The sequence below is a fragment of the Marasmius oreades genome, chromosome 1, assembly GCF_018924745.1.
Source record: "Marasmius oreades isolate 03SP1 chromosome 1, whole genome shotgun sequence".
NCBI lineage: Eukaryota > Fungi > Basidiomycota > Agaricomycetes > Agaricales > Marasmiaceae > Marasmius > Marasmius oreades.
Window position 1 is genome coordinate 5510201 of NC_057323.1, and position 22938 is coordinate 5533138.

A 22938-nucleotide genomic window follows, 5' to 3' on the forward strand; every position below is an offset into this window, starting at 1 on the left:
AAGATCTCACGACATGCGGCTCCTCGATATCGTCACCTCAAACGGCACGAGACGTCACTATATTTTCAACATACCTGGTTCCCAAGGTATTCTCTGAAGTCGACAATGCAGGTGTCTGGCGTCTTACGAAGTCCACCAAGTTTTGGACCAGGCCAAAGTGGATTTTACCGATCCATGAAAAGGAGATCGAACATTGGATCCTTGCTGTAATAGACCTGGAGTCCGGTCGCATTTACCTGTTTGACAGTATGGGATCCAAGAAGATTTGGGATGATTGGCTTCCGGTAGGTTGTAACCTGTTCTCTCGCTGCTGTTCTAACTCCTTTTCCCGTTATTTCTCAGAAGATCCACATTGTTATTCGTCGGCTGGTTGCTACTGCCAACGGCCAAGGGAAGAAACTAACGTGCCCAACTGCAGGCTGGATTGCACGGCCTCTGACGGTACATTACTGCCATCTTTCCTGTTCGAAGTGTCCTCTAAAGGTTTTAAAGCTGCACCAGCTCCAGTTCAATGCTTACGACTGTGGTGTGTGGATCCTATTTGCAATGACAGCAGTACTACGCGGAACGAACGTACCCGCTACGACAGAGAGGGATATTGTGGAGTTTCGGGCATTGCTCGCAAGGTTGATACGATACCTCCCTCAGCAGCTTGTTTCGGCCTCTGCTTCTGATGGCGAAGATGATTTTACCTTGTTGTAGATATTCAAATGAGACAATGTATATATTTATTGACTACGAAGTAACCCGTTAACGCTGAAACCACATTTCTTGTTTTCGATAAGCATCTCGAAGTGCTTTGTCCCCCATCGCTGCATTGAATTCGAGTTCTTCTATGTATGATATCACTGCACTAACTTCCACCTTCATAGTTTTGATCTCTTCGAGCTCCTTAACCGCTCCTTCTGTTTCGTAAATTGACTTCCAGTGTTTTGCCAAGATTTCTGACCATTCATGTAGCGAGTTTGCGTCTTTCTCGAAGAAGGAGGGAGAGCGTCGATAACCGTTGGGTACAGGTTTGAAGTATGAGTCGTATAAACCCTCGGCGTACATACGAGGGGCGTGGTCTACCAGCCTGCTGAAGTCGGAAAATACAGTTCGAGCGTCGTCGAGGATGGAAATGGCCCTGGTTGAGAGTCCAGTCCTGATACACTAGTGAGAGGAGGCTCTGTTCACGACACACTTGACACGCACCTCGTACTGGCAGTGTCCAGTTGTTCCTTCTCCTCTCGATCTTCCTTTTCGAGTCTCTTGATTTTTTCTTCTTCTTCCTAGACCGTTTCATGTATTAGACACAGAGCTTGAATCAAAGAAATGTACCCGACTGTTGTATGCGCGCTTTTTGAATCTCCAGCTCCTTCTCTCGTTTGCGTCTGTGAAGAGAGATTAAGATGTAGAATGGCCAAGGGCCTGCAGAACTTACTTGTGGTAACATTTCTGAGACTTGAGGTTATTAGCAATTCTTCTTTCTTCCTTGTTGTTGTACTTTCGAGGTTGAGGCATAGTGGAACGTTGTGGTAATAATGTAAGTAGTACTTTACGCGCGACTGTGAACAGTTTCAACCCTTCACAATTCTTACTTTTTCATTCAAGCTCTGTAGACCACCTCCAGTCTTTTTATCTCGGAAAACTAATCTACTGGTAGTCCTTAGGCCTAATGTCAAATAACGGACCAAAATAACAACTGGCGCACCAAGAATAACACTTGCTATGTTGCACGATTACCGGCTATAGACAGTTCGCCGATTAGCCGGCACATGTACAGTTCTAGAAATTGAGTTTAAACTCTAATTTGTGCTCTGACCACACTACAACAAAAATCTGCCACCACGAAATCTGCTCACAGTAGGACAAAAACGAGATCTCAGCTAAAAGGTACAAGTTTTCACTGTTGATATGTTATTTGCCGGACTTAATTTACCGAAGACCGAAAAACAAACACATGAACATATCAAAATTTCACCCGGACCCGGACCACAAGGCCATGTCTCTAGCCGTCTTTACCTCAACTATTGCACCTGTTTTACACCCCGCCTATAAAGCTGGAAAGGAGGAGCTGCTGAAATTCATCGACGCAGCTCTTGATGTTTGGTTAGCGGTCTGGCCAGAGGATGTCATGGACTTGGAGGATGGAAGTGACAGTCCGGAGGCGGTTAGAGAGGCAGAGTTAGACCAAGGTATAAGAATTGAGAAAATGAAAGTTGTGCGTCATATTCATTTTCTAGTTTGCCCATTTGACCTGAACTATACCATGTAGCAGATAGCCCATCGGACGAATGTCAAGGCATACGACTATCAAAATGGCCTCATATTTACACACTCTGAAGACAAGTTCCGAGGTATCTCATGGAAACTCGCCTTCGAACAGGTGCTGCAGGATCGACGCTGGGCTACGTACAGGGACCTTTATGATAAGCAAATGGTGGAAAAGGCCCGGGAGGAGCAGCGACTCAAAGTGCTTGAGGCTAAAACCCCAGAGCAGATGTGGTTGGAATCTGTATTTGCCCTGTTGTTGCCTTGAAATGGTCTTGTATGATTTACTTCAGTTCAATATCGAGTATTGTATTTGTTATTCGCTATCGCTAAGTCCCAAGTGCCGTCTAAATCCGAAGCCGAAAAATCGGCCGAAACAAAAGTGTGTGTCTGTTTCTGTTTGTTTTAATTTTCTCTCATGTTGTTTACATTCTCACGCATCCTTGCCATTCCACTCACTTGTGTCTGCGACAGACACAAATGGCCGTCCCAATCATGCAGTCCAATCATTCTCCACTAGAGCTGGTGCAAGGAAGTAGCATAACCTGGCTTCTTCGGCTTCTCCCCAGGAGCCAGTAGCGCAACGTGTGCTACTTCTTTGCTTCTACTGACTTCTACGTCGACGCCGCCAATAAAAACCAGCCTGTCAAATTTTCCTCCCTTCCCTACTCTTTCTCTCTCTCTTTACCATCTACAGCAAAAAATTCAGTGCCTTTTGCAGGCTTCAAGTAGGTCAGTATCTTGAAATTCTCTCTCTCGTCTCGATTTTCCTGACTTCATGGTTCATAGCTCTCTAGTTCTTGTTTTGACGCGTCGTGACACGGTCCTGAAGACCTCTCCAGCCTCTATCTCAGCCATCTGCTCATATCTCTTGTTTCTTGACGCGTCGTGACGCGTTTCCCCTCAATCTCTACGTTTTTCTTGACGCCAGAATGTCTCAACCGCCGCCACCCTCTCAAATGCGCCTGAGTATGTCTCAGCCACCACCACCCTCTCAAATGCGCGCCGCCTCTACCACTCCAAACACTCCATCCGCTGTCGACGAATACGACAGCGCATTTCCTCCCTTTTCTGAAAGTATACTTCAAGCGGTAGATGTCATCGAACAGCACGAACACACCTCAGACCCAACTCTGCCAAAGAAACGGCTCTTGACCCCCAAAAAAAACGCGCCCTCGTCCATCCATGCACTTGCGGCACAACGAAAAGCAGCGGCCGATGCTGAGTTCCCCCAAAACACGACCTCAACTCCCCCACGACCATCGCGACAACCACTACGCTCTCCATTCGCGTCAGTTTCCTCTGATTTCTTCCAACCCTACGCCGCGCCAATGGCTGGACATCACTATGCCCATCCATTTGGAGCCACTGCACATCCATCTTACCATACCCAACACGCTACGTTGAACGTTCCTCCGGGATTTGTTCAATCTAATCCATTGGCTGGACCCGGTATCCCTTCAGGTTACCCAAACACAGTACAAGCAACGACAGCGCCTGCGCCACCACCCCTCTTCCCCATGCCTGCCCAAGTCGGTTACCCGAATGCGGTACCTACTATGCAAGTAACTGCAGCGTCTGTGACGCCTACGCCAACGCCTTTGCTCTCTGACCCTCCCCAAGCCGAAGCGACGCCATCGACCAGCCGAGCGATGCTTCCTCTGCCCATCGAAGGGGGTACAGGTCGCCCAACAAACACCGAAGCACAAGGCCTGCTGGAGTCATTTGCCGAGTTAGATTCCCTGCTTGAGAAGCTGGCCGAACGGCTCGGAAGTACCCCAGACCTCCTTCTCTCTCGTTACCTTGCGAATGATTCGCGGGGTAGAGTCAAGGGAAAGGATAACCCCTGGAATACATATCAGTCATGGGTTTTGAATAACGACGCCGTTCTCATCCAGGAGATGCAACGCCTTGAAGACGAAACATCTGAGGACATCAAATGGGATGGTGAGTACTGTTATCCTGTATGACCGTACTATTGGTATTAACTCTACATTTTAGGCCATTCACATCCGGACGCTCAGCAACTTAGACTTGCGTTTTCGAAGTTCAAAGAGGATGTTAGCGATTGGGAAGAAATCCTCCGGGAAGCAAAAGTCAAAGCGACGCTAACAGGTCAACTTCAACGTTACCGCCGAAAGGCGTTCGAAAACATTTTTGAACGCATCAAGTCTCTGGTATGTTGTACTGTACTCAACTTCCTCACGCTGATGACCTTTGTAGTTGGAGACCGCTGATAATCGTTACGGATTTAGCGGTGTCGCCATGTTTATCGGCAACAATGTCAATCAAGATCAATCACTTGCTCACATTCATGCAACGTGCAAAGTAGAAACAGTGAGTCATTTTTGTTGTTATCTACCTTGGGGTGTATCTAACTTCCCTTACAGTTTGCTGAAGACTGTTGTTTGACAGACCGAGCTGGTCTCTTAGGACATCTACGGTCACTTGCGTAGTACGTAGCGCAATCTCCCATCGTTTGTATCTCACTGACCAGCTCACAGTCAAAATGTTCGTCGTGAAGTCCTGAAAGAGGAGGTCCTGGCAGCTGCAGAGAGGCTCGACATTTCGCTGCAGTCTCCTACTGAAGGGCCTTCGAGTTTAGGAGTAAACTCAACTTCGGCCGCTGCTCCAACCTCCACGCCAACAACCTCGACCCACAACGCTTCCTCAATCATTTTCGGTGTCAAAGTTCCAAATTATTCATCCGAAAGCAAGCTGACAGACGCAGCAAGGATAGCACTTCTTCGCCGTGCAAGTGAGTTTTTTTCTCTCTCCTTTTTGATGTGGAACTGATGGGGATCTAGATGAAGGTGGTCTCGGTATCGAGAAGCTCTATTGGAAGTCGTTGCACACGCACATGATAAAGGCGGGACTTGTCATCGTCAACTGGCCGCATTCTGTGTTGCAACCGTGGACCCTCTCGTCCTCGAGCAGTAAGGGCATCGCGAAGCTTGACAAGGCATCGCGGATGACTTTGGTAGCAGCATGCCACGAGCATTGTCAACAGCAGCTGTCTTTTGTGTCTCGCCGTAAAGCAGGTACGTCACATACCACTCAGGTTGATATATAAACTAACCCAGTCGCTACCTTCAGACATCAGGAACAACATTGTTCCAATACTCTCCTTCACGCCGGATGCTGACGGCAAGACCAAGGAGATTTTTGTCAAGGATATCAAGATGACGCTCAACACCCGCAAGGCAAACGGCAAGCGCAGAGTGAACGTCAAAAACGAGACCGACTCTGATTCGCTCGAAGGCTGTGACAGTGACGAGCTCGACAACAGCGACGAAGACATTGGAATTGCTGCACCAGTTCCGGATCCAGAGGAAGAGGGAGAGAAGACACCTACTGCTCGATGGAGTACCCGTGCTAAGTCTCAACCTCCAACTGGTGAGACTGTCACTGTCAAAACTCGGGCCAAGTCCCAACCACCAAAAACCCTGTCATCTGCGTCTACCAAGAAGGTATCGTTCCAGGAGCCAGACCAAGTGACAAGTGAGTATTTGTTTCAGTTTGAACGTGACTGATGACTGATAATGGTTCAAAAGATGTGAAGACAAAGCCGCCTCTGTCTGCTGTCGTCAATGCACCTCCTGTCAATGATGGCAGTATCTCAACTAGTTTCACGTCCCTTGAACGCCTTACCGGTACGTCTTTCCTCATCTCTGAAGTCCCTTTCCCATTCTAATTTTTTGAACAGACCTTCGTAGCAAAGCCGATATCAAACCTGTGATTCCCCTGAACAAACTGGATGACATGGTTACAGCTGGCAAGCGTCATTCGCCACCTCCCATGGATGAAGTCACCAGCAAGAGACCGCGTTATGAGGGTCCTACCCCTCCAACAAATACGTCACCGAGCGTCCCAAACTCCTCTACTGACCCCTCCATAGCCAGCGCACAGCAAATCCCCACACCGGCAACAACCCTGCCACCATTGCAGAACCCTCCTCACTTCAGCCCGGCACCGCCATTTCGTAGCGACGTCCGTCCTGAGTCTGTTCCTTTGCATCCGCAACGCTATGTTACTCCTCCCTCGACAATCCCTCAATATCCAACTTATGGTTTCCAGAGCTACCCCCATCACCAGCCTCCTCAACCCCAGAACTATCCTCATCACCAGCCTCCTCAGCCGCAGATCTCGCACGAACAGCTACAGGCAGCGATGGCGGTGATGGCTGCTTCGGGATATCATGTCCAGCCTGGTGCCACCCACCCATTTGTACTACCGGGCCAGATGGCTAATCCAGGAGGTAGCGTATATCCTCCTCGCTCGGATAACCCTGCTCCTGGGCACCCCATTCCTGATTGGTCTACCACGCAATCTGGTGCAGCCCCCAGCCATGGTCAGTCTCCGTACCATGAGGGACAGGCCAAATGAGTATCGGGGTTACTTCGTAACGGTACATCTCTCTTGGTCCTCATACCTTTCTTGTACCACTTGTAGTCGATGTTTTTTGGGTGCTATGCTATCGCTCGCTATCTACGCCGTTCTACTACACCTACTAACTACCTTTCATTCTGTCCCACTGTCGTTATGAGTTGTGTACACAATATATACACTGTATTCCGTTGTGTATTCTGCCTATCTCCCGCCAGAAACTGAGAATGGGATGGGACGACACAGGGGTAGCAGAAGGTGGAATGTTACCTTCAGGTAATCTGGACGGCGTAGAAGACCTATAAGGCCGCTTTCTCACGGCTTTTTTGGGGGCCTATCAGGCCTTTACGTTAGCTGTCAAGGTGCGGCCTGAGGTGACAATATCCAACTCCTCATAACCTTATTATCAATACTTCCTGCCAGGGAAAACCTCCCACATGTGTTGCTGCTGCCGCACTTGCCAATAGTAAGTACCACCACTTCTCTAAAAGTATTCTAGATGTGTAGTTGTACTAAATAACCTAAATAATGAAGCTTCGGCCTTGATACAAATTTTCCTTAGTAAGCCTGGGCTCAGGCCCAAGCCGAGGGCTTAGAGCCCGGAGCTTGGGCTCAGGGCTCGGGCTTGGATTTTGTTAGGCCCAAGCCCTCCTAAGCCGAGCCCAAGCCCGCACATCACTACTCGGGCGTCCCGGGCATGGGGAGTTCACCAGCAGGATGTAGTTCGTTCTCGGGGGACCTTGGGGGGGATTCGACAATGGGTGCGGGCTGGTGGCTCTCCGCGATAGATATCGATGTTTCCATAGCCTGAAACAGGGCTGCCTGACCGTCGGTCTTCTCCCTTGAATCCTCAACTTGTCCAATTATTGAAGATGATAATGGTATCCGACCGTCGTTGCTCAGCCTCCTCATCAACACGATTGATATATTCGATAGATTGAGATGTTGTTTGTTGACATCCCAATATTCGATCGGCACCTCTTGCTCCCAAGGTAGCTTTAAACGATCCATAATTCGAAGAAGTGATAGACAGGAGTGGACATCATCCGCCATTGGTCGAAGATGCGTTTCCTTGACCCAACATTGTTGTACCAACATCCAGATAACATCGGGACACCAAGCGACTGCGTTTGGTCGGTCTGGCCGAGTACCCAACACCCAAACTGTATGGATTATTATGATCTATTAGTAACAAAGCCTGAGCACATCTCTATAACTCAGGCCGTTCAGGTCCTGGGATAGCAAGCTTGCTTACCTCGAGAACCGTCATCGCGTATGCGTAAATGTCGCGTCCGAACTTCGCCTTTTTGTCCTTTTGAGGCTCCTCGTTCCATATCTCAGGTGCCATCCACCGAATGGTGCCTTTCCGACTTTCGGTGGTGATCAAAGTGTTTGTCACGACAGGTGCAGCTAAGCCGAAGTCTCCAAGCTGACAATGTCCACGATCGTCCACTAGCACGTTTGCCTGGAGGTTGGTGTAAGCATCAGCGGAACAATAAAGAATGTTGAGCCTCGGCCTTCAACCCACCGCTTTGATGTCGCCGTGGACGATATCAAGCGAATGCAGGTACAACATGGCTGCCGCAATTTCGGTAATCTGGGTTGAAATCAGATCTGGGGGCGTATGACCAACTTGTGCCGAAATACCACTGTGAGTTTGTCATGTTTAGGGTTCTGTTGCAGAAATCTTCTGATCTCCCCATTCACCATCCACGGAGACACCAAACAAAACCTTCCGGAAAATTTTGTAGTATTCACACCCAAGAAAGGAAGAAGATTTGGATGGTTTAGTTGAGTCCATAGTAGAGCCTCGTGGTAGAACGCCTATCAACCAGGATTTCAGGAACCATAGGCAAGCAGATGAAGTGTATTGTGTAAATACATACGCGGAAAACCCGATCATCTCGTCCTTTGGGATCATCTTCACACCTTTGCCCGTCTTGGACATTGACCCGCAACACCTTGAGACAAATGGATCGACCTCCAGAGATCCCTCTATATATGTCCTAGGTAGATCCGATGATTAAAACTCGCTAAGCATTAGGCAGACACTTACGGAATAACCTCCCAAAGAGGAGGAGAGCTTAGCTTCCTTGATGTCATTAACGAAAAGTGAGGCCGGTAGGACATGGTGCTCTTTGACAAGGGTCCGAAGGCACTTCGTACATTCCTTCCGGTATCCATAAAAACGCTGTTCTGAAGCAGACCTTTGAATTTCCTGCAAGTATCGAATCTTTGAGAAATAGGAATTAGTACAGGCTACTGAGGTTACTCACAGTATGAAGCAGGTTCACGACTGAAGGTACGCATGATGCCTCTATACTCAGCAGAGTATCGACACCCTCCGCAGAGGATAATATGTTTCGAAGATCATCAGCTGTATACTTTCTTCCCTTCTTCGTACCGGCTCGATTCGCCCACAAAGCGACTGTATATTCAAATCAACGGACCGCGTTTGCAAACTTGCAGTGAGTACTTACCACGCAAGCCTAGACCTTCGAGATTTGGCATCTGATTCTCAGCGCTGAAGGCGATTGAACTCGTCAGCCATTTAGAGGTTGGAGGTCAAGAACAAAGTTGGTTGTTTGTGAGACAAATAAAACGTGTAGACAACGAGGTGAGCCATAAGTAATCAGGCGCTGCCGGCCGCAATCTCGGGGGGGGGGGGGGGAATGCGAACGATCTTGGACCATCAATACTAGTGTTTCCACTCCGTCGCGTTCATATGCCGGAGACATGTAAAATGCGCAACAAGTCTTTTGCATTCCTGAATGCAGTCTGGGGAATGTAGACAGAACTACCAAAGGGGAGGGGTGGTGAATGGGGCTGATAATGCGGTTTCATCATGTGAAGTGACTAGCGATGTTGATGTCCAAGATGCCACGAAGTTGTCCGGTACAGACTGATTGTGAACGTTGACGGCCTTTGCAAGATGGCTCTAGCTTGTCGTGTGTTTGACGAGTAGGAGGTGGTGAGTTGTCGAGATTCGATTAGAAGGATGAAGAGAGGCCGGAAGTAGCCTGGCAAGCCCAGCTCGTTCTGGAAGAAAATGAGTCGCTTGTATATTAGAGGCCGAAAGCACGTGTAGAGAAATTGCATGACCGTGAGACGCTTGTTATTCCGTTCCGGGACGTTAAGTTAAAAGTTCGAGTTATACTACTTATAGTCGTAGTATTGACATTTGCGTCCCTCGCTGCGGCAGTTTCACCGTTGTCACCCCCAGAGCACGCCCAAAAGTTCCGCTCTGCGCTCTGCATCTACATTAAAAGCCTCAGCTATTGCACTGAGTTCGTTCTTGGCCCTCCCACCAACCGTGGAGGATATTGCGACGACTTCGATGAATGAGTTACCGAAGTCACACCCGTAGCAATCCGGAAGAGTGGCGTTCATTGACCTCTACATGGTCGACTTCAAGGTATCTTTATGCGTAAAAATTATGACCGGCTTGTTATATACGCGGCACAACGGAATATGTGTCTGTAGAACCAAATGAGCTCTTGGAACGAATAGGTAATATCTGCTAAAGTCCCTGTCTATGACGAAGCAGGAGTGTACAACTGTTGACCGTTCTTTTGGAAATCTTTCACAACTTGTTGTCCACCATCTTTGCTAACGAGCCAATCCATGAACGAATCGGAAATCTCCTTATTGGTGGTTGTGGCGGCAAGGACAGCGGTGCATGGGTTGAGCAGGACGGCGGAGTTCCCCTTATCATCAGTGGTCGTCGTCGTGATGTTCTTGGCACCCTGGTAGATAACCAGCTTATCGGTGACTGACGCAGCGGAGGAGAGCCATGTACCACGGTCGGTGAGGGTGTATTCGGAAAGGACGGAGGCGGCCTCGAGTGCTTGAAGAGGGAAACGGGGGTATTGGTGGTACCAAGTTGAGTATGTGTACGCCCATGGCACCTGTTTTGAATGATCAGTCTGTGGTCTCGCTCGAAGAACGGTGAGTGTCTTACCTGTCCGATCGAGATGAAGAGCTCAGATTCCTTTATGTTTGTCGCACTCTTGTCGTAACGACTGAGAAAGCGAGTGGCGGGTCGGTCGCTGGGTGGTTTCTGTGGCAGTACAACTCGTTAATCAATCATACTGAGAGAGGAGCTGATTGGAGAAAATAATGTACCGCTACATCGGCGTTTCCGGACATGACGATCTTGTTCATGACATCGGATACAGAGTCATTATCCATCAGTTGTGCCGGGTTTGATTTTGGGCCCACGAGATAGAAGTGGTCCTATAGAGAGAAACGAGTGAGGCGGTGAAAGGCACAATTTCATGATTGACATGTACCACGAATGCAAGCTCTTTCTTGACAGACGCCCCACTCGCTATGGACTGGTTTTCGGCGGCGGCGCTGTAAGTGAGCGCAATATCTGCTTGCTTCGCTGCAATGAAACCAAGACTCTGTGTCGTATCTCCTAAGATCCAAGAGACCTAAATAAGACCCCCAAGTATTAGTTTGAACAACCGCCTAAGCATCAAGAGGTGCTCCTGACGCACCGAGAAAGGTTTGGAGCCTTTCCCAACAGAATACTTGATGAACGCGTTTGCGAATGCTTCAACCATACCGGATTGTCCGGCGCCGCCGTTCGCGATGCGAAGAAGGGTTTCCGTGGCATCCTGGTACCCTCCATTGTAGATAGCTTGAGGGGCTACAGTGGCAGAAGCCGTTGAAGCCGGCGAGCTGGCGCTAGTGACAGACATGGTAAATAGCTACGAAGTGATAATAATGAACGAGTTAGCTTACGTTGAACTCTGCGCTATGACACCGCCAAGAAAAACAGACAAGAAAAGTAGCGGTCGACGGAAGTCTGAGTTCAGCTTCATTGGCGATCGTGGGGAGGTGAGTTGGGCTCGCCATGTAGACGTCGACTCCTTTATACTTGACACAAGCGCCACAGCATAAACCATGTCACGTCACCATATTTCGCGCAGGACCCTCTTCATGACTAGGGTGGGTTTCTGAGGAAGAGTTGCCATGGCCCATGCTCGACCGGTCACTCTCTTCCAGGCTACAGAGCTGAATCGTCGCGATTCATGATCGTAACCTTGAATATTGGTAACTAGGTCTTCTTTTTCGCGGGTCGAAATTGAGGAGGGAGAAAGAAGCGCAGTGCAGGGCTGAGGAGACCCCAGTTGATTATAAATCCCAAATTTCCTTTTTAGACTCTCTGCATGCGAGGCCAACCTCAGAGGTAAAGCATTTGGCAATCAACGTTTCAACTTCGGACCACTGCATGGGATGCTAAAGAAACTCCGACTGTCAGCACGTTATTAGCGCATCCCATCTTACCTTGGGGAAATGGCTCGGCCGTTGAATCCATAACAAAAGCCCGCCTCCAGGTTGCAGATAACCCTGATGTCCTCGACCATACGCACAGACCGAGTCAAGCTCTTGATTTTTATCAAGAAAAGGAAAGATATGTCGGTGGATGAGTTCGAAAAATACTGGCTAAAGGAGCATTCGAGGGTGTATTCGTCATTTGTGGAAGGAAAGAAAGAGCCCTTGGTGTACGAGCAGGTACGTTTGTTCTCCACGGATGGGTAGTTTCTGAGTTGCTCGCTTCATTGCCTAGATGCACATCAACCACGAAGAGAAAGAAAAGATGAAGGCGCTTGGTTGGCCTATACTCGATTATGATGGTGTAGTCGCGTTCGAGGCCAAATCATTCGAATCATTGGAAGGCGTGAGGTCCTGGGATTCATGCATTGCCATCCTATTCATTTTTTCTTTTCAGTTGCTAGACGGTGACGAATACGTCAAAACTGTGATCCCTGACGAGCTGAAGTTCACCACCCGCGAAGCCGCTTTGGTCGTTAAGCTCAGGATCGCCTCTATTGTTCCTCACACCGAGAAGAAAGTTCCTCTTCCGGAAACAGAATTAAAGAAGAATCGAGCAAGGATGATGTACGCTTTCGACACGAAGGAAGGAATGACTGATGAGGATATGAGAAAAGCGTGGATGGAAGGCCATGTTGCTGCGATGTGGAGTACACCGATAGGCAAGCAGGTTATCAAGTACGAACAGGTAAGAAGATTGATTCTAGGACTCCGTACTCTAGACTCGACGCTCATCTCCTGTTTAGCTCTATATTGCAGAACCTATCGTGGGTCTTCCCAACGCGGAAGGTGCTCCTCCACCAAAGTGGGCCGGGATTGCGCTTATGGATGTTCCCTCGTTTGAGGTATGTCTGCGACCATATCTACCATAGTAACGAAAGTCTGATTCGTTTCCAGGCTGTCAAGGAACCAGAAACCGCGAGGATTTTGTCTGGAGATACAGCGAAGTGGCAGGATCCCGCGTCGCAAGTGTGCCTTCCGTTGAATATCGCTACAATCATCGACAGGGAAATGACGGAAAATGTATTAACTCAATGAAATATATGCCTAGGTCAGATGTCACTCTTCATGGGATGCGGGGAATTAATTCTCCTTCCCCACGAAGTTGTTTCAGAAGACTATTAATTTCGGCAGCCGTCGGTCGATGATGGCTGTCCTGCGCCCAACAATGTTCAACCAACGCCCAAATATCGTCTGGACACCAATTAACTGATGTCGGTCGTGCAGGTCGCGCACTGTGCATGACCTGATACATTACTTGAGGGTCGGAGAGACGTGCGAATGGAACCTTCCCCGCGATTATCTATTCCACGAAGCAAGTCTTGTTATGATTTTCGGGAAAGGAATCCACCATTTGCGTACCTCGTAAAGTGTACAGCCGTAGGCGTAAATGTCGATTGGTGGTTTCAAGCTTTCAGAAGCATCCTCATCAGAGCCGCCATCAAATTGAAATAGCTCTGGTGCCATCCACCGAATCGTACCCTTCCCCCCACTATTTATTGTTATCGTCGAACTATGCGAGTTGACGGTCGTCATGGAGGCTATGGCAGCTAAGCTAAAGTCGGCGAGATAGCATCGCCCTTGTTCGTCCACTAGGACGTTCGCCTGCAAAGAAATTTCGTGGAGGTGTACTTAGCGCTTTAAAACCTTTTCGAAGACTCAACTTACCCCCTTGATGTCGCCGTGTACGATATTATTCGAATGCAGGTACAATATACCTGCTGCGATTTCGGAGATCTACGTCAGAGTCAATAAAGGCTGGTACGTGAGCACTCGTGCCGACCGCTCTAAGCTTATCGTGGCCTGGGTTTAATTCCAAGAACCTGGTGATCTCCCCGTTCGTCATCCACGGCGACACTAGACAAAGCCTTCCGGGGAATAATGTGGTATTCACCCCAAGGAAAGGTAAGAGATTGGGATGGCTGAGCTGAGTCCATAGTAAGGCCTCCATGTAGAATTCCTGAAAAAAGGGCCAATCTCAAACTCGTGAACCAAAGATACATAAACTGGACATACGAGGAGATCCCTATTCGTTTGCTCTTCATCATCCTCAACCTGTATCCTCAAGACCTTTAGGCATATGGATACCGATTCATTCCCAAACGTCCCTCTGTATATATCCTATTACGATCCATGAGGTCACATCTATTCCCTTTGATAATAAATGCTCACTGAATTTGCTCCTACAGCTAATGCACGCAGACCACTTATGGTGATCTCCTTCACAAATAGCGAAGGAGGCAGAACATGGTGCTTATTAACCAGAAGTCGAAGGTACTTGCTGCATTTCCGGCGATATTCATGGTCCAATTCCGAGTTTCGTATTTCCTATTTAGCTACGTTCAGCTCAGAATTGCAAATAACTGCCATAATAGAACCTACATTTTGAATGAGATCGAGCACCGGAGGTATCCTTGGAGCTTTCAAGTCCAATAAGGTGTCGAGAGCGGTCTCCGCAGATAGCAATTCCCGAATGTCATCCATCATTGCATCCTCGGATTTGAATTCGAACCGATGGCTCTCCTCGGTAAGTGTTCCCATAGTGTCCTCACTCGAATCCTCAACTTCCATTGAAAGTCGTTCAATTAATGAAGATGGTATCTGACCATCGTTTCCCAGTCGCCTCATTAACGCAGTTGATATATCCGATAGATTGAGATGTTGTTTGTTCATATCCCAATATTCGAGAGGCATCCCCTGCTTCCACGGCAGCTCTAGTCCATGCAAAATTCGAAGAAGCGATAGAAAGGAGTGAACATCGTCCGCCATTGGTCGAAGGTGCGTTTCCTTGGCCCAACATCGTTGAACCAACATCCAAATGACATCAGGACACCAAGCGACTGCGTTTGGTCGGTCTGGCCGAGTACCCAGCACCCCAACTGCGTAAATTACCGCGGCATCTTGTTTAATATGGGGAAAAGGAATTTGGCCCGTTATGATCTGTTGGTAACAAAGCCTGAGCACATCTCTATAACTCGGGCGGCTCAGGCCCTGGTATAGCAAGCTTGCTTACCTCGAGAACCGTCATCGCGTATGCGTAAATATCACGTCCGAACTTTGCCTTTTTGTCCTTCCGTGTCGCCTCGTAATCGTGGCTTTTCCATAACTCTGGTGCCATCCACCGAATGGTGCCTTTCCGACCATCGGTGGTGATCAAAGTGTTTGTCACGACAGGTGCAGCTAAGCCGAAGTCTCCGAGCTGACAATGTCCGTGGTCGTCCACTAGGACATTCGCCTGGAGGTTGGTGTAGTAAGCGTCAGTGGAACAACAAAGGATGTGAGCCTCAACCCACCGCTTTGATGTCGCCGTGGACGATATCAAGCGAATGCAGGTACAACATGGCTGCCGCAATTTCGGTAATCTGGGTTCAAGTTGGGATCAGATCTGGGATTGAGAGCGTATGATCAATCGCGCCGACATACCACTGTGAGTTGGTCATGTTTAGGGTTCTCTCGCAGAAAGTTTGTGATCTCCCCATTCACCCTCCACGGAGACACCAAACAAAACCTCCCGGAAAATTTCGTAATATTCACGCCCAAGAAAGGAAGAAGATTTGGATGGTCTAGTTGAGTCCATAGTAGAGCCTCTTTATAGAACGCCTATCAAACGAAACCTCAGGAATCATAGGCAAGCAGATGAAGTGTAAATGCATACGCGGAAAGCCTGATCATCTCGTCGTCTGGGATCATCTTCACACCTTTGCCCGTCTTGGACATTAATCCGCAACACCTTGAGACAAATGGATCGACCTCCAGAAATTCCTCTATATATGTCCTAGGGTAGATCCAATGATTAAAACTATCTAAGCATCAGGCAGATACTTACGGAATAACCTCCCAAAGAGGAGGTGAATGTAGCTTCCTTGATGTCATTGACGAAGAGTGATGCCGGTAGGACGCGGTATTTATTGACAAGGGTCTGGAGGCACTTCGTACAGTTCTTCCGGTATTCATGAAAACGCTGTTCTGAAGCAGTCCTTTGAATTTCCTGCAATTGAAAGACTCTTTGTGAAACAAGGTCGAGTACAGCTCGCTGAGAATGCTCACAGTATGGAGCAAGTTTACGACTGAAGGCACGCGTGATTCCTTTATAGTCAACAAGGTATCGACACCTTCAGCAGAGGATAATATCGTCTGAAGGTCGCCAATTGTATGCCTTTCCTTCTTCCTGAAGCCAACTCGATTCGTCCATGAAGCGACTACAAGTTCAAATCAACGAAGTCCGTTTGCAAACTTGCAATAGGCACCTACCACGCAAGCTCAGAGCTTCGAGATTCATCTGATCTCCAGCGTTGAAAGCGATCGCAGAATCTTATTTATGCGATTCGTGGCGAGATGTCGAAGGCAACGAAGTTGACCGTCCGCACAGGCTCCGCTGACATGCGCACTTTGGGACGCAAACACGTGAACCTAGATTAATTCAATAGGGCACTGCCTGGCCATAATCGATAATCGCACCGAGCCATGACGATTGATCTCGGAAGCATCGGTGCAAGGCGTTGTTGTCGTTTCGTATGCACCGGTATGCCGAAAAGAATACGGAGTGGGCAATGTGTTGGGGTAGTAGGAAGTAGTTTTAGCGCTGTATAGGGAAATGCTCGTGAATGTGAAAAATTCCAGATGAAGGCTGCTAGAGAATCGCGATAGAGAGGACAGGCGAGAACAGTCGGGTGTTTGAGGAAAGAAACACCCATTCGGACCAACTGCGGACCCTAACACGGTGAACCGGGGACCATGGACCGGATCACATGTTAGTGACTCCCTGCTCGAGGAAACGATGGGTTGTTAGAAAACCCAAATCAACGAAAGCTACTTGTGTACATGTAGTTATGTACTTATTCCTCCCTAGATACTCCTTATTCCAAATTGTTCAGCGATCCCAACGATATCCGCAGTCTCCTTTCGGTGCCATAGCGAATCTTCCAGCTTCGCTAACGCATCAACCGAGCTTTAACTTCCTCAAGCGCAGCCTGGGGGTGAGATTGGCGTGTAGTCATCCTACGGCCATCCGTAGATACCAAGCCACAACGATCGAGAGAGCGCCTCGACCTAGGCCTACTTCTAGACATTAATTCCTTCAGGAGGTATTGAGCAGAGGACCTTAGCCTCCACCAACAGGCTCCAAAAACTCCTGCTCCCAAGGTATTCCAAACCGACGAGCAGCCAACAGTCGTTCCAGATACGAATGAACATCACTCGCTCTCGGCCGAAGATGCATCTGCTGCACCCAACACTGCTGAACCAAAGCCCATACATTGTCAGGACACCAATCAACTGCAGTCGGTCGAGCTGGTCTTGTACCGTTCACCGCAACTTGAAACATAACCATCGGGTCGATAAGATCAGGGAATGGAGGTTTTCCTGTTATTATCTATTGCGAAAATTATCGTTAGTACATAGACGATTAGATCCGTATGGTACCCAAAATACGCACCTCGAGCACCGTACACCCATACGCGTATATATCTCGTGCCAACTCGTTAGGCTTCTCACCAGTATCACCAACACCAAGTTTGAAGAGTTCTGGTGCCATCCATCGAAGTGATCCTTTCATACTACTCGTCGTCGAGTTGAACAAAGCGGTCGTCTCAGCAGTCGTTATCGCAAGGCCAAAGTCGGCTAGATGACATCGGGCATTTGCGTCGACGAGAACATTTGCCTGGAATAGTACCACGCGTGAGTGATGGATTGGTAAAAAAGACCTGGTGAGGCTCGGCCTACCCCTTTGATATCGCCGTGTACGATCTTGAACGAATGAAGGTACGACATTCCGGCTGAGATTTCCGCGATCTGCCAATAGTAAAGGTCAGGGATACCGCATGACGAAGAAAACTTCAAACATACCACAGTAAGCTTATCATGCCCAGGATTCAGCTCCAGAAACGTTATGATATCTCCGTTCACCATCCATGGTGATACCAGACAAAATCCTTGCGGAAACAGGGTCGTATTAACACCAAGGAACGGCAGAAGATTCGGATGGCTGAGTTGCGTCCATAATAGAGTCTCTTTATAGAATTCCTGTGTCAACAGAACCTTCAGTTCACGAGCTTTGTGCCGGGTAATGTGACTAAAGAGCTAAACATACCCGTACAATCTTATCCTTCTTGCTCTGGCTCGCCTGGATGTGTACACGTAACACTTTGAGGCATACTGACTGATCTCCAGAGGTGCCTTTCCATATGTCCTGGTAAGGTTGCCATTAGTCACACACTGAGCTCGGCGATCGCATGCACTAACCGAGAACCCACCCCCACATAACGGATGGCTACCCTCCTTCATGATCTCGTTAACGAACAGCGAGTTCGGTAGGACATGGTGCTTGTTCACAAGACCCCGAAGGCATTTGGTACATTTCCTGCGATATTCACGGAGACCGGGCTCAGATGCTGTCGCGCGTATTTCCTGTTCAGGAAAACAGTCAGTTTTTCAGTATGAAAGTTCCAGGCCAAAACCATGTACGCATTGAAGGAGATCAACAGTTAACGGAACCAATGAATCTTCTAATGCCAATAGCGTATTGACACCAGTTTCCAATGCCAGTATCCTCCGGATATCGTCTGTTCTTTCAACAATCAAAGGAATCTCTTCCACCACATCGCTCATAGCAGAACTTCCTGGTGAACTTGACTCCTCTTCGGTGATCGATAACGATTCGCCTTCCACTGGCGTTCCGCAGACAACGCACTGAAGCATGTCATTCGAATCTTGTTCGTCCTTCTCCAAGCCAGGGGATGAGTTTGGGATGGGGACGGGGGAGATCCGAAAATCACCGACACCGATGTATCTCAACATTTCAAGATGAAGAGCTTCGTAATATGACTTTTGACCTTCAAGAGAAGCGCGCTCAACGATGTCTGCATCGCAATTTTATTTATTAGCATAGATGCACTATTTCAACGAAGGAAACTGACCCTTGATGTAGCTGGGTCCTGACCATTCGACTTCTGTGGTAACAATCATCCGAGTGGCTCCTAAGTTTTCCCACATGATGCAAATCCTCGTCTTGATAGTAAAATCTCGAGAACTTGGTACATCGAGGCAGTTGGTAGATAAAATGGTTGAAGTAAAATCTGTAAAATCTTCATGATCGATTGTGATTTCTATATCGCAATCCGTGGATTTGAGATTGAATGGCTCGTTATCGAGAGGTTTGATATACGACGCCGTGCGCCAAAACGATCCAGATCCAGGAGAGGATGGAAGCCAGGGGGAGTGTTCAATGTCTGGGAGCGCGAGAAGAGCGTCAGAAAACCTTCAAAGCGTCACGGATCACTCGTTCATGTGCACGCACACGTCATCCCTTGATTTGACCGTAAAAAATTGTCCATGAACCCTTTTTCTTGAATATCAATGAACATCATACGGTGAATCTGCTCCGGCCTTCCTGGAATAATATCGTCCAGCACGATGTTTTCGTAATGTCGCCCTTCGAGAAGGCAAGAGCACGTACTCGGAATCCGTAGGCCTAAAAAAAGGATTCAACCTCCTCGTCCGACAAAGTTCAAGTGACTTACTCCCACCACGTGAACCCCGCTCATTGTGTACGGCGCTCGGAGGGCGATACGGACTATAAGGTCGATGGATAGTGAGGAATTCTGGTAACGGTATGCGGATAGTAATGTTCCAGCCTTCGATATAAGCTCCACGCAGCTCCTCCACAGCACGAGCTGCATCCCCCTCATTCCAAAACTCAACCACTCCAGTATCAAGTCCAAAAGATGTCCGAGTTTGCACCCAATCAATTGCACCGTAAGGTCTGAATAAATCGTAAAGCTTTGACTCTGAATAACCAGGAGGTAGATTTTCCACCAGCATGACAACCGGTCTAGGGAGAAGTGGAAGAGGATTCGGTGGATTTTCCGGTGAATAAGAAGATATAAAGAGGTGAATGGGTGGAAAGGTCCCTGAAAGTGGGCGTGATTGTAGAGTAGCAAGCGCCTTTTCCGCTGCCATTTCCGAGTAAGTTAGGTTTTAAAAAAATGGATGTATAAAACCAAGTCACCCAATCTCAGATGATGAAACTCCATTATTCCCGACACAGTCTGCGCATCTGGCTCTCGTTTAATGGTCAACTTGTCAAACCGGACTTGACATGCCCGGCAATGAGCAGCGAGCGCTTCATCAGAGATAGAAGCTGGTAGATTAGTGATGTAGAGTAGAGGTTCACGAAGGTAGGGATGCGAGTGCGCTGCTTCCATCGATGCGTTGGTCGGCATCGTAAATGCAACGCACGTGACTTACTCTCTCTCTCTCTCTGAACCTTCTTTCGGCGGCGCTTTTGCTTCTTCCTCAAGTTGTCACCCAGGCTCGTTTGTAAATTATTGTAAAGGCCTTCGACCCAACTCAACGCGGGGATTTCGAAGGATTCCAGTAATCATGTGTTTTGGCTTGGTATCTCTTTCTTTGGCGGGCCTCGTCGACATCGTTCCCGGTACGATCAAATATCCATTTAATGTGTCTTGGAGTCTGAATAGGATATTTAACTTTTCATCACAGTAGGTTCATCTACAGTCATCGAGAATATGTCGCGACATTTGATGTGGCGGGTTATCTAGTCGTCGAATTCTGGCCCTTAACAAGAAACGACAGGACCTCACGAACCTTTTCATACTTGGTATAGAGGACCGTTCGATGTGTTCTTGAAAATTTCAGCTGGGAAAGAGGTATGTTGTAATACGAAAAGGCGTGTTTTCTACTGGCCCTTCCATTCTGGAACGTTGTAGATAACCGTACGTTCACAGTCATCTGTCAACCAAGCAGAAAAGGCAAGATTCAAGAGGTTTGGTGTACAGGTTTTGGCTACAACGGCATCGTAATGTTAGACACGAACTCGAAGACTTCGTCAAGGATGTCATACAAGATGAAGAAAAGATCTCGCTCCACGAAGGATTTGTCGTCGTACGGGCGAATATTGCATCGATGGTCGACCACGACGAAGAATTCATTGTGGGTTGCCGTACCTCACTTCCAACTAAACTTAGAAAGGATCATTCAAGGATGTTGTTTACGATGCGATGGAAGGAATGGAGTACATGGCACTCATCGATTCTTATAACGTGCGTCGTTTCCGACTTTGCCTTCTGGCCATAGAAACGGGAGCTCTTCAAGGACCCAGTGTAAAAGCGAATGTTTGCAGAAGACGAAACCAATTCAAGGCAACCTCTAAGAATATTGAGCATGCCCCCCTTCGACATAATTATTATCGTGGATTCTGGAGAGTCATTGAGGCTGCTTGCAGGAGACCACCTCTGAGGTAAGTCTCATACCCACTTGATCCACATGATTTCGTACTTTATATTGTTTTTGGGTCTGTCATGTATTGGACACATGCGAGCTGACACCAAAATGCCCTCAGTGAATGCCGTGAACTATCAAGCGAGTTACAAAGATATCCACGACTGCCACTCAAACTCTCTTATCCTTTCCCCCCTCCACAGTCATTCATGAGAATGTGCAGTCCCCAATATCGGCATCCAAACGAAGAGAACGACTCGGTATCGAAATGGGTGAAAGTCGGGGAAGTAACTCTCGACCTCTCTCAGACAGCTCTATCCACCGTAAAGGAGTTGGCCGAGTTCGCACCTGTACCCTTCTTGAGAGAAGCTGCAGGATGTGCTCTTGCAATTGTTGAAGCTGTCGACGTTCGTCCCCCCTTTCCCAATTATATCGCGATGAAATTGACTAATAAGTTTCCACATAGCGAGTTGTAACGAACAAGGAAGGATTCCGACTTCTCGCGAGCCACGCATGCGAAATCGTATTTGCTGCTCAGCGTGCCACTTTGGCATCTGAAAGGACGATTTGGAATAAGGACAGCAAGATGATGAATAATCTGAGGCACTTGCTAAGGTATGTATTTTTTCCTCCTCTTCCTCTACATTCAAGAAGCCTTACTATTCCTGCCCAGCACGTTATCACAAATCAAGGAATTCGCAAATTCTAGAGCTACGAAGAACCCGTTCTCTCGTTTCATACACCAGAATTCAGACGAACAGAAAATTCTAGCCTTTAGAGAGATGATGAATCATGCCCTTGCTCTATTTAACGTACGTCTTTTGGCTTCTCCGAGTTCCACCGACTTATCCACTGACACGACCTGCGTCCTTTTAGTTGCAATCTACCATACAATCACACGACCTCTTGCTGGATATTCAAAAAAACACGCGATACTGCCAGATATATCATTCACTCGATGTAGAGAATGTCCCTCGGGAGGAGGCACCTGCAGCTGAACGGCATCCGAGTCCACGACCTGGCAATACCTACCCAGAAACAGACACTCTACTGTCTCCCGAACCCCAATCACTTCCCAGTCGACCTCAAACCGCCGAACTCCATTCTCCTAATCCAAGCTTATCACCGACACCTGTATCGACATCTCCGAACCCAATGAACGCCATGTTCGGGGGCAACCTGAGCGGCACTATCACTGGGACCGTCACGTTCAACAACATATCTGGAGATCAAACCAATACTGCCGACAACTCGAAATCAGTTTGGAAGAACTGTGGTGGGACTTATCGAACGCAGGTGATGAATTCGAATAATCAGTTTTATTATGCATATGATTGAACGAATTACACGTCACAGTGAACGCACTGAGCCATAATGAGCACTGCTGCGGTTACCACTGTTTTTATATATTGATGTAGCATGACACAGAGGAACTTGAATATGTAATACTCATTCATTATTTGCGTGATAGGCTCGACCTTCTTCCTGGATTTCCCTGGTCTCAGAATGCCAGGCGCCGACGTGCCAGATCAAACCTGATCAGCGGTCGATTCTTCTATGACCAGGGTTTTGAGGTACGCCTTGGTGTTCACTTGAATGGAATGTTGATTTGGAATGGGAGGAAATCGATTCGTGAGCGCGTCGTGTCCCGTTGTTGAGATGCTCGAGTTGGGCGGAACGCTCGGTATTCCTCTAGTAGCTACCACACTCGAACGTGGT

The 22938-nt window shown here is 48.1% G+C and overlaps 6 protein-coding genes across 9 annotated transcripts; 2 read left to right on the forward strand and 4 right to left on the reverse strand.

Moving 5' to 3' along the window:
* Window positions 1-6967: 6967 nt before the first annotated feature.
* Window positions 6968-9673, reverse strand: E1B28_001951 (uncharacterized protein). Of its 2 annotated transcripts, none has more exons than XM_043147927.1 (8): window positions 9120-9673; window positions 8916-9067; window positions 8696-8857; window positions 8526-8645; window positions 8287-8463; window positions 8168-8236; window positions 7895-8104; window positions 6968-7821 (listed from the first exon to the last, which is right to left on the reverse strand). In XM_043147927.1, exons 1-8 carry the CDS (start codon window positions 9148-9150, stop codon window positions 7318-7320), a joined length of 1425 nt encoding a protein of 474 aa, XP_043016641.1. In that variant the 5' UTR covers window positions 9151-9673; the 3' UTR covers window positions 6968-7317. The 2 variants fall into 2 exon arrangements, with proteins under 2 accessions (XP_043016641.1, XP_043016642.1); XM_043147928.1 differs by having other exon boundaries at window positions 6970-7802.
* Window positions 9674-10017: 344 nt separating this feature from the next.
* E1B28_001952 (uncharacterized protein) lies at window positions 10018-11499 on the reverse strand. The gene is made up of 6 exons (XM_043147929.1): window positions 11389-11499; window positions 11142-11331; window positions 10932-11075; window positions 10765-10875; window positions 10601-10699; window positions 10018-10547 (listed from the first exon to the last, which is right to left on the reverse strand). The coding sequence occupies exons 1-6, from the start codon at window positions 11466-11468 to the stop codon at window positions 10173-10175; spliced, it is 999 nt and encodes a 332-aa protein (XP_043016643.1). The 5' UTR covers window positions 11469-11499; the 3' UTR covers window positions 10018-10172.
* A 293-nt stretch (window positions 11500-11792) lies between these two features.
* E1B28_001953 (uncharacterized protein) lies at window positions 11793-13020 on the forward strand (the record flags this gene model as incomplete). The annotated part of the gene is made up of 5 exons (XM_043147930.1): window positions 11793-12162; window positions 12218-12328; window positions 12380-12670; window positions 12729-12827; window positions 12880-13020. The coding sequence occupies exons 1-5, from the start codon at window positions 12001-12003 to the stop codon at window positions 13018-13020; spliced, it is 804 nt and encodes a 267-aa protein (XP_043016644.1). The 5' UTR covers window positions 11793-12000.
* Window positions 13021-13194: 174 nt separating this feature from the next.
* Window positions 13195-16651, reverse strand: E1B28_001954 (uncharacterized protein). The gene is made up of 14 exons (XM_043147931.1): window positions 16441-16651; window positions 16234-16392; window positions 16030-16181; window positions 15809-15970; window positions 15638-15757; window positions 15406-15582; window positions 15276-15344; window positions 14996-15217; window positions 14365-14922; window positions 14155-14310; window positions 13999-14103; window positions 13651-13942; window positions 13345-13587; window positions 13195-13285 (listed from the first exon to the last, which is right to left on the reverse strand). The coding sequence occupies exons 2-12, from the start codon at window positions 16259-16261 to the stop codon at window positions 13676-13678; spliced, it is 2016 nt and encodes a 671-aa protein (XP_043016645.1). The 5' UTR covers window positions 16262-16392; window positions 16441-16651; the 3' UTR covers window positions 13195-13285; window positions 13345-13587; window positions 13651-13675.
* Window positions 16652-16750: 99 nt separating this feature from the next.
* Window positions 16751-20219, reverse strand: E1B28_001955 (uncharacterized protein). Its single transcript, XM_043147932.1, has 11 exons — window positions 19988-20219; window positions 19500-19931; window positions 19277-19450; window positions 18897-19208; window positions 18445-18839; window positions 18223-18387; window positions 18071-18169; window positions 17827-18003; window positions 17704-17772; window positions 17417-17641; window positions 16751-17353 (listed from the first exon to the last, which is right to left on the reverse strand). The coding sequence occupies exons 1-11, from the start codon at window positions 20199-20201 to the stop codon at window positions 17084-17086; spliced, it is 2532 nt and encodes an 843-aa protein (XP_043016646.1). The 5' UTR covers window positions 20202-20219; the 3' UTR covers window positions 16751-17083.
* Window positions 20220-20235: 16 nt separating this feature from the next.
* E1B28_001956 (uncharacterized protein) lies at window positions 20236-22650 on the forward strand. 3 transcript variants are annotated; one of them, XM_043147935.1, is made up of 9 exons: window positions 20236-20416; window positions 20485-20648; window positions 20727-21041; window positions 21101-21238; window positions 21341-21626; window positions 21686-21834; window positions 21893-22031; window positions 22096-22515; window positions 22576-22650. In XM_043147935.1, the coding sequence occupies exons 3-9, from the start codon at window positions 20905-20907 to the stop codon at window positions 22576-22578; spliced, it is 1272 nt and encodes a 423-aa protein (XP_043016649.1). In that variant the 5' UTR covers window positions 20236-20416; window positions 20485-20648; window positions 20727-20904; the 3' UTR covers window positions 22579-22650. The 3 variants fall into 3 exon arrangements, with proteins under 3 accessions (XP_043016649.1, XP_043016647.1, XP_043016648.1); XM_043147933.1 differs by having other exon boundaries at window positions 20482-20668; window positions 22096-22650; XM_043147934.1 differs by having other exon boundaries at window positions 20727-21238.
* The last annotated feature ends 288 nt before the right edge of the window (window positions 22651-22938 follow it).